Source organism: Dermacentor andersoni, chromosome 4 (assembly GCF_023375885.2).
Source record: "Dermacentor andersoni chromosome 4, qqDerAnde1_hic_scaffold, whole genome shotgun sequence".
In the NCBI taxonomy this organism is placed as follows: domain Eukaryota; kingdom Metazoa; phylum Arthropoda; class Arachnida; order Ixodida; family Ixodidae; genus Dermacentor; species Dermacentor andersoni.
The window spans coordinates 138,607,250-138,622,964 of NC_092817.1; the positions used below are offsets into that span (position 1 = coordinate 138,607,250).

General features: G+C 45.0%; 1 protein-coding gene across 1 annotated transcript in view; it reads left to right on the top strand.

Annotated features, from left to right (window-relative positions):
- Nucleotides 1-12,859, top strand: part of LOC129386474 (venom metalloproteinase BumaMPs1-like) — a 92,882-nt gene extending 80,023 nt beyond the window's left edge. Inside the window, exons 11-14 of the mRNA XM_055074473.2 lie at nucleotides 1,461-1,628; nucleotides 1,704-1,848; nucleotides 3,582-3,683; nucleotides 12,731-12,859. Coding sequence (XP_054930448.1) covers nucleotides 1,461-1,628; nucleotides 1,704-1,848; nucleotides 3,582-3,683; nucleotides 12,731-12,793 — 478 coding nt within the window. The 3' untranslated portion in view covers nucleotides 12,794-12,859. The remainder of the gene's footprint in view (nucleotides 1-1,460; nucleotides 1,629-1,703; nucleotides 1,849-3,581; nucleotides 3,684-12,730) is intronic.
- The last annotated feature ends 2,856 nt before the right edge of the window (nucleotides 12,860-15,715 follow it).

Below are 15,715 nucleotides of genomic sequence, written 5' to 3' on the forward strand. Positions count from 1 at the left end.
AATCGCGCGGCCTTACGACGGTATGCGCTCTGCTATGCTGGCCCAGTATTGATCCCAGTGTTTGCTATTGCCAGAGCTCAACTGCGAAACCGGTTTTGTATCCACCACAACGAACAGTGAAGTACAACGCACAACAAGCACAGAGGGCTTGGCGTGTTTGTTGCATTCTGCTAAGTCGGCTCTTCATTTCCAGCACTACAGCCTACTCACCCTTTCTAATACCCAGCAGCTGTGACCATTGCTTTAGCGAAATAAAGCGTAACGATCATTAATCGTGTGCAAGCTTATTCTAAGAGAGCAGCATTTCGGGCAAGTTGGTAATTCATTACTCAAGTGATATTGCCTAACAAAAAAGGACACGGAGGTAAGAGAAGAAGACACACCAAGCGCCAACTTTCAACTAAATTTATTGCACCACTGAATCGGTTTTTAGAAATGGGCCCGTTGAACTAGAAATGAACCTAATGAGAGCAGCCTTCCGGGCAAGTTGGTAATCCATTACTCAAGTGATATTGCGCTACAAAAAACGACGCGAACGTAAGAGAAGACAAACCAAGCGCAAGCTTTCGAATAAGTTTATGGTACCACTGAAACCGATTCAGTGGTGCAATAAACATAGTTGAAAGATTGCGCTTGCTGTCTCTTCTTCTCTTACGCCCGCATCGTTTTTTTTTTTTTTTGCGCAATATCACTTGAGTTGTTCTGAGTGCAAAGTGTAACTAGCCGATGTTCGTCAAAATCTCTGCTGGCGCCTAAATGGCATTGCCAGTTTTACTACACCTCTACTGTAATAGCAGTTGTTAGTCTCGTCGCCTCTCTTGCATAACGAAGCGCCACTGCAAAATCTGAAATATGTGTCGCGTTTGCCGAATTCCCGCACAGAACGAGTCGCCTGATGTCCCTCTTATCTCGAGTTACACCTGATATAGCCAATACCGTTATTTAAAATATCTAATTTTTTGCTACTCTTCTTTATGGGAAGAGGGGCGCCTGCAGTGGACGTTAAAATATAACTTCTGCAGAAATATACTTTTATAGATGGAGCAGGCAGTAAAGCAATTAAACCAAACCTACTTATGAAATAAAAAGGAAGTCCGGCGTAAGATCTACTCGACAGTTACAGCGAAGTTGTTAAGGGCTGCTTTCCACACTATCGTGTCCGCGTGTAGAAAAAATTCCGAAGATAGTACAATGCTGCGCCGACCCACGGAGGTTACCAAGGCGTTAAGCACTCCGCATACGTGGGCCGATCCCGAAGATAGTGAGATGTGGGTGAACCTGCGGTGGAGGTGCAATTCGCCAATAAGGGGCCCACATACACAACTTTTGGTAATCCTTCTTCAAAGAGGGGAAGGGCACTTAGTTTTTTTTTGTTTACTTAGGATAAGTGTTCTTTGTTTTGTATGTGCCTCTTTAACTACAAGCTGCGAGTGTTCTAATTTTCACTTCCTTACTTTCAGTCTTGGCTGTGCCCACGACGGGGATGGTGCGAGCACCTGGCATAAGGGACATATTGGGTCAAAAGACTGTGATTGGGATCTTGGGTACATGATGAGTTATAAGTTTGTAAAGCCGAACATGTACAGGTTTTCTAAGTGCTGCCAACGAGAAATTACGAATACGTACAAGTAAGAAGTTTTGCATTTCAATAACCTACTGCGTTTCTCATTTACGGTACTAAACCGAAATTATTGCCCTCACAGCCGCCCGGAATACCATTGTCTTCTTGAGAAGAACAGCCTACAAACCCGGATATATTCTTCCAAGCTCCCTGGTGCCGTGTCAAGTCGTCAAACATATTGCGAAAAAATTTACGGGAAGTACAGCAGTTACGTTAAAGTAGACAGGGTAAGCTACCAACTATGTTCCTGGAAAAGGGGTGAATATTATAGGCATTAGAAGTAGAGGTGCTCTAACTCATACTTCCGCGGTCACTGGCGCACGAATGCGCATGCACCTGGCATACTTGACACCAAATGATACAGATCGCTGGCCAGTCGCAGGTTCATGGAAGCAGATATCTCGGTATGTGGCAGCCGTCGACATTTAAGGTGATGGCATTGGTTGGAATATGCTGACTTGGGCATAGATTAATTCACATTGTTGTTGAAATGTATCGCACGGTGGGATGCAGTGGGTATTGAGACCCTGGGAACAATTCTGTGTGCCGCTGGCTAATATGTGACCAATGCGATCGTTCTTTCAGGTCTGATGGAACTATGTTTGGTCATATATTAATAAGATTTTTTTTATTGCATGCTCTTCATAGAGTATTTCTATTTGCTCGTGGTTCCGATGTTCAAATCTATTTTAATTAGGCACTCAGTACGGTGCAGGTTATTCTTCCTTCATCTGGAGGCTAGAGGCGTTACTTCTCCAACTGGCCGTCCGAGACGCACCGCCAGAGACGGTGTACGCAAGTCAGGAATACTGCCATTTCGGGAGAGGACGGTGGAAGCAGACATAGTGGAAACTTGGAGACAACATGTATATACAACATTTTACAGGAAATTACACATAGAAATACAAGCTAAAACTGGAAAAGCAAGGGCGACCCTTAATCGGCAGAGCCGATTACGCACATCACCGCAAGTTGAGCCAAGAACGCTTGCTCGGGGTAACGGGGCCAAGTTTTCTACCCATCAGTGCACCGCCCCAAGCATATTGAGCCCCATCGCCACCGTATGGTTTTGTGCACAATCCGATGGTACAAAAAAGAAAAAAAAACAATCGCGTACGAGGATCATCCTGACAGTGGTCCGTCGGTTATCTTACATTCGACTCAGTCTACGCCCCTTTCTCTACGTCAGTTAACGTTGTTTGTTTTTTATCTCTGCCTAAAAACAGCCTAAAAAACAAGGGAGGGGGTCACAACTGCATAGCAGTTGTATCCCGCGCACATCCACAGAGCCCAACACAATGGGCCAAATAAAATACTAACAAACAGGTAGCACCTGGAAGCTAAGGAGACAGGGTGATTGACCTGTGTTCAGTCGCGCCGTCCCCCATTCGTACCTGCGTGCCCTCTTTGGAAAATCCGATAGCGTAGGACCGTAGTAATTGCCGGCCATAAGTCAAAGGCAGCTACGAATGAGGTATTTTGGCCTCGCGGACACTTGCCATGTAAGAACTCGTTCAGAAAAAAGTTCCTACAAGGTTCAACTGGTTATGGTCTTAGAAATGGGCTTCTACAACGGTCTCAATGCGAACTCAGAGAGGTACCCAGCAATCAGCAATCAGCGGCCGTCACGGACCTCTCAGTATTCGCTGTTAGAACTATCGCACGAAATGAACGTGGCGAAGCACCGATATTCACTCTACTTGAGACCATAGTTGTGTGGACAAATGGGCGCGGATTTTTTTGCTTTGTGAGCCATACAAGGCAGAAATAAAGAATTTTGAAAAGCTGCCATAATGCAACATGCGGATGAAGAATTTAATTTAGTGTCAACCCGTCGGTTGTAGTAAACCATTCGTTTCTGTCTTAAACTGGCCTCACCACGACTGTGCGTTTATTTAACCTTATTGGAGATACTTCTATATAAGATGCGAAGTTATTTCGGTATATTTGCTTTTTGCAGGGTTACCCGACGCAAGGGTGCATCGTGAAGTGCTATATAAGCAAAAAATTGGACAACATGCTGATTGGTGCAGTCGACGGCGTAAAATGTGGCAAGAAAAAGGTCAGAAAGCATGCGCATTGTCTTTTTTTCCGCCCTTTATTAATGTGTATCGTTCTGCGTTCACGGGTCTATATATTGGGATTTAGATAAAGGAGCAATACAGAGAGAAATGAACTTCGCCACCAGCATCCAAAGAAGTTAATTGCAATGGGGGAGGCCAAAAATTAAGCTATGACACATTAAAACATGTTTGCGCCAGAAAATGAACTATTCCCATGCCGCCGTATACATAAAAAACGCCTAGAAGGCCCCGACGCCGAAAAAACGTTAGCTTTCCTTAACGCATTCTTCCATTCTTACCCACGGCCCGCGCGCAGCGCTGATGTCTGCGTAGACGCGTCAGTGTGTCAACCTTGACCGATGAGACGGTTAAGCTTCATGTGCGCATTCTCTTTTTCTCCTCCGCCTCGGCGTGGAATAGACCGGCGGTGTGTGTGTGTGCGTGAGTGAGCGCCAGTGCCTCTACCTCTGCTCCGCGAGTGGCGGTGGGAAAATCTGTTGAACTGACTGTCATGTACCGAGAAGTGGCCGCAAACGGGGAGGGTGTTCGCTCTCAACTTCATCTGATCGGGGACATTCCGAAGACTCTATAAAGGACGCTCCCGTCAAGGACCTCTGCCTTCAGCCCAATCGACAACATGCGTGTCTCTGCGCCAAGAAGCTTGTAGAACTGGCCACTGCGTAACGATGTATTGAAAAGTTCTTGTTACTGATTACGTTAATTCGTCTCGTGTTTCTACCTGACCTCGTGAGCCGCTGGAATGTCAAGTCAGAGGCACGCCCCTGTCAAGTAGTGCCCATTTGTAACAGCTGGTGTGAGCAGTGCGATCCCACATCTGTTGGTTGTGCCCAGTAGATGCATAACTGCGGCGGGATTGTCTACGCCGAATTCTTCGCTGCGAGGTTTGGTGAATGGGAGCCTTCATCTATTGAATTTTACCGCGCTTTTTTCAGTGTAGGTAACAAAGCAGGTAAAAGCTGTCGTCACCTAGATTGTGGGAGCGTCAAGGCAGCAGTCTGTCCAGTAGAAAAAGCTGCAATCAGTCATGAAATTGAAGCAGTTGCTTAAACCAGAGCTGATGGAGCTCGCGAAAGAGTTATCTATCGATGTATCAAACGCAATAAAAGAAACAGCGTTGGTCGAACCTATTATAGCGTGGGAAGCGTTTTATGTCGAGTTTTCGGAATGCCTTGAGACAATCCGTGAGAGACCAAAAAGACAGGCAGAAAAGTGCCAGCCTGCAGGTGAACGAACAAAACGTTCACATGATATAGCAGACCGCGAGCGTGCATATGAAAGAAAAGAGCGCGAACTTCAAAGGCAAAGAGATGGCAAAAAACGAAGACAGTGCGAATTCGCGCGTGAAATGACGCTGCTGTGCAAAAACAGTATAATTTAAAATTTTACTGAGCAGAATCCCCGTTCACCCAGGTGTCAGTACATACGTTTATGCTGATGACATTGCCTTTTTTGGTATGGCTAGCGACATATACTCTCTTTACGAAATACTGCAGTCGTATCTAAGGGAACTGGAAGGCTGGCTGGATAGCGTACACTTAAACCTGAATGCTAATAAGTGTGCTATCCTTGTTTTTCCCGTTAAAGACCCAGTATACATATCGCTTAACTATCGTCTCGAAGATATCCCAGAAGTAGAGTCACTAAAATACGTTGGAGTTATTTACAACGGAAATCTTAACTGGCGGCCGCATATTGAATATATTGCGACAAAAGGAGCTCGTTCAATGGGCATTTTGCGCAAGTTGAGCAACCGAAGAACAGGTATGCGAAGAAAATCCCTCTTGATGGTATATAAGATGTATGTTCGTCCGGTGTTAGAATTTGGATGCGTTTTATTCTCAGGTGTTGCAGCATACAAGCTTCGGCCGCTACTTTTGTTGCAACGAGAGGCGCTACGTCTGTGCTTAGGCCTCCCAAAATACGTTTCGAATGCCGTATTATACCTGGAGGGAAGAATCCCACCCATATTATGCCGATTTCACCTTCTGACCGTTCAGACTTTCTTAAGGCTGTATGAACCCCCATTAAACCGCCTTCAAATTATTTTCCTCTCTGATCCAGAATTATTTTTTCCTATTCATTGGCCCAGGTTTCATAGAGCACAGATTATATTTGTGCAAACATTACTTGAACCACTAAATGTGCAAGCTCGCGAGGTGCTTCATGATAATACGCATTCAAATTACCCAGAGATCAGGTTGGATGACATTTTACCAAACCACGCGAAACTACTCCCTTGCGGCATCTTAAACGCCATGTTGTTGCAAGACCACCTAAGCACCATAGAAACAAACGTTATCATTGCAACAGATGCCTCACAGTGCGAGGAAAAAGCTGGCATTGGAATATTTTGTCCTGCACTCGACTGGTGTTTTTCTTAAAGTTGCCTGATTTTGTGCCTATTTTTCTGGCCGAGTTGTTAGCAGTAATCCTAGCTTTACGTAAATTAGACCGAATGAATACAATGGCTGTCATTCTGACTGACTCCCTTTCTGTATGCTCTTGCCTTACCGCTACTAATGAGTCACGCATGCTACAACTCTTTCACTTACTAGTTCCATCCCATGTGCAATGTGTTCATTTGATTTGGGTGCCAGGGCATAAAGTTTTTTTTTTTTTTTTAATGAAACTGCTGATTCTCTGGCAAATGCATCACTATCCGGCCCTGTTCTTCCAATTCTACGAGTGACAGCACAGATCGCGGCGGCAAGATTTCGGATGCGATCAATAAGATTAGACTTATCAAACCCACATTTGACTGTTTCTCCAGAGTATAAGCACCTGGCATTTCCTTGGCATAGCGAACCCTGTGACACAAAGATGCTTGAGGTCTGCTTCACCAAATTACGCTGCCGCATACCCTCGCTGAATTTCTATTTACACAGGTCGGGTTTGGTTCCCTCCCCCCTCTGTTCTTTTTGTAATGAGGAAGAGACGATACACCACTTTCTTATATCTTGCGCCACTTTACTGCGGTGAGAAAAAGATGGTTGGAAATACCTTTTCGAAGAATTGGCCTGGACTTGACAGAACCGGCAATTCTTGCGTTCGGAGCGTCCACTTAGGGATTCAGCCACAGGGATGCATGCTTCGCTGTCCGAACACTCCTTACAGAATCTAAACGAATGCCCTGCTAAATTCCTTTCTTTTTGTTTTTACTTTTAACTTAATTATTACTCATTCAATATGACCTTCCTGATCTTATTTAACAGGTAATTCTGCGCTATTCAATGCTATTTCTATAGCTATTAGGAAATTTATGCTCCATAATAATTTCGAAGGTTGTGAAAGCCTCCGTGTTAAAACCGAAATATCTCACTGGAAAAGCACTACTACTTCAAGAACGAACAGTTCCAAGCCGCAAGCACGAGTCACAAGCGCTGCGCTCTGAGATCGCAAGCGCTTCCTCGTCAGAGTTGAATAGACAAATCATGAATAACCACGCTGCAAAAGCGGTAGTTCGGGAAAGGTGGTTCAAATTGCGAGCGCCAGTCAAAGGCGCACACCGATGAGACCCCTTACTTTGAAAGCACGGCCACGTTAGAGCGGAATGACAACGGCGCGTATACAGAAGTACGAGTGTCTACAAAATTCAGGCGCTTCATCAGATGTGCCGCATTCCGAGATCCGCAGCACTTCTGCAATAGACCACGTTGTAGATAATTCACACCACGACATGGAGCTACACGCCTTCGCTATCGCGAAGAGGCGTGAACATGATGCGACGCAAGTGCATCGAACACCAGAGAGGTCATTTGAACTAATTGGATACCTAAGTCAACACAGACAGTCATGTGACGCCCACATCAGAGAGGCGAACGAGGCTAGAGACTAGCAGTTCGGCCTTAGGCCCCGAGGAAAACGATGATGCTAGCGTACCAAACATATAGGGTGATGTAAGCGAAGGTGCAGCAGGAAATAATGTAGGCTTTCAAGCGAGGCGTTGCGATATAGCAGGGGAACAGATTCCGATGACCTGTTCCTGCCTCAGCCGTATCGCCAGAATACATGCTGCACGTGTCGCACTCAAGTCTGTGCTACAAGGAACGAGGTTGAAGGGAAACTGGTTGTTTTCGCGAGACAGGGCATGTTGTGTGGATATGCGGCATACGTGAATGTGTAGTCAAGCCAGCTGATTAAGCGGAAGCGCCAGTAAGGCTATTAGGCGTCCCTGCAGAGCCTTTTTGGTGGGTCGAGGACCACCCAGTGGTAGCTTTACATACAGCAAGCTTTTCTCTATAGCGGTGTCCGTGTTGTTGTGTTCTATGTTGTGTAGCGTGCACTCCCACGTATTGTGGTATAGGGTTGGTGTGGTCCCCACCACGTGTATTAGTCCCTGTAGGCTGTGGGGTGCATGCGATGTAATATGCGTAGGGTAGTGTAGGTGCCTGTCTGGAGCCTACGCCGGGCAGCAATGTCCTCCCTCTTTGGTTTTTGATGGGGCCGTGGATAACGGAAGTGACTCTCTCTGTGGTAGTTCACAATGGCTGAGTACTCGAGGTCGACAGAGTCCCTGTTATCTGCAGTCGGTGTGATGAGTGCTCGATTGTGCACGAATCATCGAGCTGTTCTGTCGGCCTGCAGGCTTCCTGTGTCATCTAGGCATTGTTGGGTCTTGTGGTCAGTGATGCTGAGATCTGGGATATTTGGTTCGGTCCTGCCGCAGAGATGCGATGCTCCTGCCGCAGAGAGGTCATGCCACAGGACTCGTCAGCTGAGGCAAGGTCGGATGCTAAGCACATAGCCAATAACCACTACGGCTCTACAGCAGGAATGCGTCACGTTGAGCTGGGCGATCCAGGGCTAAATCGCCTACGCCTACCAGGCTTGACATTCAAAATTCCGCTGTTTCTGATGGCACCAGGAAACATAATTTTCCGTGAAGAAAAAGTGACTGCGCCTCTCATGCCCTATAATGTGAAAAGCAGTGTGAGCCAGTACCAAGCTCACAAGATTAAACTAATTACATAGACCACGGAGACGCTCATGAGTGCAGCACGGCAGTTGCGATGTGCCAGATCAAAGGTGGAAAGGTGGAACACCCTGTTCTCTATGGATATCTGAAATGGGACAGTCGCGAGAAGGCGTACAGCGCCATCGAGAAAGAGTGCTCGTGCCTTGTATAAGCTGTTCGTGAATAGTCAAGCAACCTTGAAAGTTTGAGCTAGATCATGATGTTGGATGCTGCCCTCAACATTCTGCAACAGCTACTCTAAACGTTCTCCAAAAATCACCCAATCCTGCGCTGGAGCCTTGCTTTGTAGAAAAGTTATTTTAAGGAACGTACGAAAAGGGCTGTCTCAAAGGCAAAGCGCATGGCTCAACACACTCCTTAACACAAGAATAAATTTCGAATGAACTTCTTGATTTCCATTCCCGACTTTGTTTCTTGAACTTTTGCTTTTGTTTGCTATTTTCCGCAAGAAATTGTTTTGTAGTGGGAAAAATTAATTGGCAAGATATCAGTGCTTTTGTTTTATTTTTGGTAGATTAGCGTGAGATTTAAGTATGAAAGTAAGCGTAGTGGCCCTTAGTAAGGGAATCTCTCGCGTTCCTCAGCTGAGCAGTTACGTTCCGCTGTGGTTGTAAATGATGCCGGTGGCCTGTATCGGAGGCTGCGGTTCGATCTCACGAGACTTGGAGTGGTAATTCTGACGGGGAACGAAACACCTATCAGGAAGAAGTTCGCCGACCACCTACTTGAAACAAGCTGTGGAGAAACCACTCGCCGGCACGACTACCAGCGCAGTCTCGAAACAGCGGAAGCTGTGTGCTGCCCATGGGTATCTCCGTCTCCCGGTGGAGCAGTCGATTACGACTGGCGTGTGTGATGAACAATTTGTGTGACACCACCAAAGCCAAAAAGCCCAGATGTTTCAAGAACGCTGAGCAGCCCGGAACCGTTTAGAAACGCCTCGGAGGCAGCCACTGCAAAAATGCATTTTCCTTTGTTAACGTTTTTGCGCGCGACAACCTGCTGCCTATGAGGGCTCGCCAGCGCTGTCTCCCTTCCGCGAGTGAAAGGGTTAAGCTTCATGTCCGCATTCCCTCCTCGGGGCGGAAGACGCTGGCGCTGTCCGTGTATGCGTGTGTGAGCGCCAGTGCTTTTCTTTCGGCAGCGCGAGTGGCAATTAGAAAATCCCTTGAACTGACTGTCTTGTACATAGAGGCAGCCGCAAGCATGGAGAGCATTCACGTTCTACTTCGGAACAACGGCATTCCGAATACCCTATAAATTTGCCAAAGGACTTAAGCCTTCAGCACAGGCGAGTGCTTGTCTGTCACTTCCCGTCACCAAGCTTGTACAGGTCTCCCCTACATAACGATGTAATAAAAGTTCGAGTTACTCATTACTTAACTTGGCTCATGTCCCTTCCGCCTCCCTGTATTCTGGTAAAGCTTCACATCACTAAGCACAAGCTATCTGCCTAGTCCCAGGGCACATTGTAACACTCAAGAATGCTCTAGTCGATTGTGTTCCTTATATATGTTTATGTAACCTAGCTTTTGTAGTATTATTTTATTCGTCATTCACTTTATGTATAATCATTATCTTCTTTTCGCGTACGCGAATATGTTAATATACGGGAAGTATAGTCCGCATATCCCATGATAGCACAGATTATGTAACGGTGTTTGTTCCCTTCATTACTCAACACCCGTCGTAAAATCCTCTTATCTCAATAGACTAATAAATGTTCTGTGAGTCTCTGCCCATTTATAAATAAGAAGGCCTGTAATCGCGGCCTCATACTAACTAGTTATCGGCAATGCCATATTCTAATTGCACTTTTGTGCTGTCGTTCACATTACCCCAATGCAAATATGAACCAAATGGCTTGAGGCAGGTGATCTAGTCGATAGCCCTCTAGACCTAATTCGTCGGTATAGCGTGCTCTAAATAAACATAAGGCCTGAAAGTGGCTTACGGTGCGTGATGAGGAAGTGCGCCGTAAGGTCTCCATCCTAGGAGGTGTTGCACGGGTGCTCATGGCCGTGTTGGCTTCCGGCCAGCTGATGTTCTGGTTTTAACATTCTTTGCACTCTCACCCTCTCGAGGCTCAGCTGGCATGTGGTTTGGTTTCACATTCGCGTTGTAGTTTTACACGAACGGGGGAAATGGCTGCCCCATCTTTTCTCAGTAGCACTGGAACGTAATAACATAATCGTTGTTCGCCAACTCTTTGGTTTACCGCATAATTCTGAATACCTCAAATCATTAAGCCCTCCGTCCTGCGGCAGCCAGCAATAAATTACTGCAGTTGGTATGTTGCGGAGCAGAAACAGTTGATGCGGTGCCGTACCTCTTATAGCTCTGCGAACACCTTCCTTGATAAAAGTAAACCGCTGCTGTTGCCGTCATCGTCGCGCATCCAGTCCCTAAGTTCGTCGTCACTTATAAACAAGTGGAACAGCTTAGCGGTACCAAGTACACAAAGCCCGCGACATGCAATAGCTGAAATGGAAGTAATATAAGATAGCGTGTTGGCGTTGCCGGGAGCAGGCGCCGAAAATTGTCGTTTAGATGCGATCTGAGGTTGTCGCATGCGAGCTAATTCGAGTGTCTGAGTTTGGAGTTCGGGATGCCGTATCTTAACGAGCCTTTTATCTTTTTTTAGCTTTGTTATTTTATGGGAGCGTTCTAACGTTGTTAAAGACCTGTGTGTAATAGATAGAGCCATTACAAAAGACCAACGCGACCGAAGCACCACACCAAAAAGCTCACGCGTTCAGAACAAACTAAAGATATGTAAGAAGTTAATAAAATTACTAAACAGTAATGGAAAGTACGGACAGTGTAAAGATACCAAGCGAATATACGATTTCACTCGGTTATAATGAATTGCACTCGAGCATAAGAGCATGTGACATAAAAAATCACAGCCCTTTTTTCCGTGAAGAAAGATGGTTGAATGCGAAATTTTCCCCAAACCTAACTGAATCAAAGTCAACGAACCCAAGAATAACTGAGTGACCCCATACTATGCATATGTCATTTGATTGCTTAATTTGGATTGTATTTTTTTAACAATGAAGTTTAATGGAGACACATTTCATTAATTTACATAGCCTTTACTTGAGAACTTGTAGCCGCTGATTACAAGCACAGACTCATGCTTTCACGGAAGACTCTGCACTTGAACAGTGTAGATATATACATATATATGTTGGTCAAGAGCATGGCATTGTTCCCATTGTTCTTATCACTACAACTGCGAATGTGAACTGTAATGTTCTACGCAGATGGTGTGTGTAGGTTGGCTTTCCTGAAGAGCGTTTTTGGCGCTGACGGACGAATCGGTGAGACATAGCCTGCTTAGCTTTAAAAAACACATTTTTCGACATAACAACGATATAAAATAAGACTTGTACCACTCGCCAATTGCTCTCCGAGAAGAACAATAATCTTAAAATGGCTTCTGCGTGAAACTTGTTGCCTTGTCTGGTAATGGATTTGCTAAATATAATGGCTTGCATGTGTTACAGACATGCGCCAAAGAGCATCCAATATATTTTGCTCTCTAGAATTTTACCTTTGTAATAAATCAATTTACAGTGTTGTGAAAAGAATAAATTTTAATTTAAGGGCACATCGATGAGGCCTTTAACGCATGTGCATTGTGAACAATTGAAACGAGTGAAACGAACTTTCATTTAAAAACTTAAATATAATTCTTATGCAGAAACTGACCTTGTGACAAGGGTACAGAAAAGCCCCAGCAGAAACAGCGTGTATGTCTCGCCCACGTTTTGTTGTAGAGCACATATTAGTGCAAGTACCAGGGGAGGGGGGGGGGGGGCTCGAATAATAATTAGTTGTCTAGAAACATCTATTATATACTGCAAAATACGAAAAGCCCGTGTACTTTATTTCTATAGTACTAGCCCCATTTATACGTCGTGCGGAATTTTGTGTGTTCTCTCATACGTAATGTTTATCAACGCTTAGGATAAACATGCTGGTGAAATATATTGAGCATTTTTGTTCAAATTTACATATTTTGACATTTTGCTTCTTTTGCAGGTGTGCGTTCTTGGTAATTGCACTTCTAAAGCCAAATTGAAGAAATTGTTAAGGAACGAATAAAGAATCAATTACATATCGGGTTACTCTGGACCTGGTGCATTTGAGGTAATAAAAACACATATAGCACCTGTTTCTCTTCATTGAATAATAAAATCTACTAGTACTTTGGCAGGGCGCTTACTGCCTTATACAGCAGATTCATTTTCGCAGCAAAGGTAGAGCAGCCTCTGAATACTCTCGCTATCAACGAAAATTGTATGTACAATATTGTAATTATTTGATAGGATAAAAGCTGCTCTGAGTGTGCAGGAAATTTTTTGTACAATTTTGTATTTATTTTTGCGCTACATGCCGCGTTGAAACATACGGCTCATATATCGATTCGCGTATCTTTGCGTACTTGGGAACGATGGAGGGCGCATTCATACGAAAAGAAAAAAAAACGAGAACTTGCTTTCTGCTTCCCCAAAACTACTTGATTTGTGTGTTTCATATTTCAGCACGCAAACAAATAATAGGATCACACGAGAAGATCCCCCCTCCCCCCCCCAAACGCGTCAGCATAATATTTTTGATATGTACTGTCCCGCCGTCACGACGCTAACCAACGCCAAGGTCCCGAAACTAGTTTCTTATCGGGTGAACCGGCGCCCGGCAAAAGAAGCAGCCCTCAGCACAAAAAAACAGTCCGTAGCATCCTTGTCGTTACTAGAAATCTAATTTGTGGTTGAGAAGCGTACAGCTTTTGTGCATGACTCAATTGAACCTTCCAGCGTAATCGCCGGTGCTCACGTAAGCAAAAGAATGTACACCACTCTTCTAATCACGAATGCAATGTGATAACAGGCTCGGCGACAGTACAAACAACAGATAGGAGCACACTATCATTTGGTGAATGATACATGTGCTCGTTGTTCAGAAAGGCAAACAAGATACTTTGCTCGCATCCGTGAAATGTTGCGAATGTACGCCTTCAGCGTGTCTGTGGTAATGCAGGTCGTGGTTGGATGAATTCAGGGCATTGCAAGTTTTCATGCTGTTGAGGCACTGAGCGGCAGGCCGAGGCAATTGCGTAGCGCCCTGTGCTTGCACGCTCTGGAGTGCTCGAAGGTTTGACTTTAAAGTTGTCGGTGCAATAGGAGATCTATAGCGTAAGCAGGTGATAAAAAGTGCTCGTTACATCTGTACCATGAAGCAAGGTGTAAAACTGGGCTAGTTGTTGTTACATTATGATGTGTACAGTGCTGGCGAGCGATGTAATCCACGTCGTAATGTGCACATCGTAATGTAGCATGGAGTCCATTCATGTTCCCCAGGTATTGCCAGTGATGAAGTTGAAGGCTTAGAAACTAGACGCGAGCTTCTTTTCAAGCGGGCAACCTGAGGGCACCTGGAGAGGGCTGGTCAACAATGACATTAAAAAGACAGATGATTTGACTTGCAGGAGATAGGCTGGCCATTGAAACACACTGGATAACCTGTGACCGCTTTTCGCGTAAAACCAAAAATGCAAGCTTTCTTTCGAGGTGATTGGGCCCTGTGGTCGATGTTAGCGAGATGCCTGTGTTGCTGCTTTCTGTAGTCTTGCATGAATCTGCAGGCGAGTAACTGCTGATGCCGAAGTGCAGATATAATCAGCGTAGATTTAGACACTGACCATTTCCATTAGAATTTAATAAACAGCAGCAAGGGTGAGGTCGAAAATAATATGGTTTAGAACACCCCCTTGGGGAATGCCACGGCACGTTAAGTGGTTGGTAGTCGGGCCATATACAGTACGTACAAAGGACGACCTTCTTGTAAAGTAGCTTCGGATCCATCATTTTATTGACCCTCCTAGTTCAATTGTCTAATCCATGTGTTGGATGGCTTGATGGTTAAGGAGGACGAAAGCACCTTTCATGTTGAGAAATAGTACTAATGGTTGTTGCTTCGCAGGTTTTTTCCGCTCTACAGATGACGATAGACCGCTGCAGGTGTTAATTGATGAACGGCCAACTCAGTATGCAACCATGGAGCTAGGATAAATTTTGTGTTGTTGAAGGTACCATGCAAGACAAATGTGGGTGATATATTTGAAGAGCTTCCCGACATTACTTACGAGTCCTTTAGGCCGACATAATGTCTGTTCCAGTGGTTACTTTCTTGTTTCGGGCTGCGGCGCCAGGTAGCTGGGATTTCATTCCTGTGGAGCACCGCCATCTTCCAATAATCTATTAAAAACTTTGAGCAGTATTTGTTCTGCCTCTTGACCTAGGTGATGGAAAGCAGAATATCAGTAGCTTGACTTGGTCGAATAGCCTGTGACGTGGTTGAATGTGCTGCAGTAGTGTTGTGACCTTCAGAGATGGCGCCTTTTACCGCAGACATTAACCGCAGCTTTGACATACTTTCAACGCATATTGTGTGACCCAGGGCTGTGCAGCTGACAACGAGCAAGGGCCAGAACAATTTCTCTGGGAGCCACATGGACTAAACTTTAGCGGCAAATGTTGGAACATTTTGCTTGCAGAAGGGCAATATTGTGTCATTCTCGGCTTACTCCAGCATGTGTGGCAATTTCACTTCGCTCTATCAAGACTGAAGGAAAAATATGCTTAATCACAGACTCAGAACATCGTAAAGAGTAATTCCAGTTTCAAAACCTTGTCATATATATTTCCTACCTTCTTAAAAGGAGTTTTTACCAAACAAATGAAATAGCTACTGGCATCAGCGCACGTTTTTACTCCGATGAACAATACAGTTCTGCGCAGCTCTGGCTGATTTGCCTAGTCGCGGTACTCCAGCGTGACCTGTAGAAGGTCGCAAAACGGGTAGTCTCTTATATCTTAAAGTCTTAAAATTCTGCTAAAATGTTTGTCGATGTGTTTCGAACATTTCTTCACGTGCTTGAACACTTAACGTTGACTTCAAGATCACCTGATGCTATATGATAATAAAAATGAGACGCCCTTGCAATTTAAAGATTAAGTGTGATAA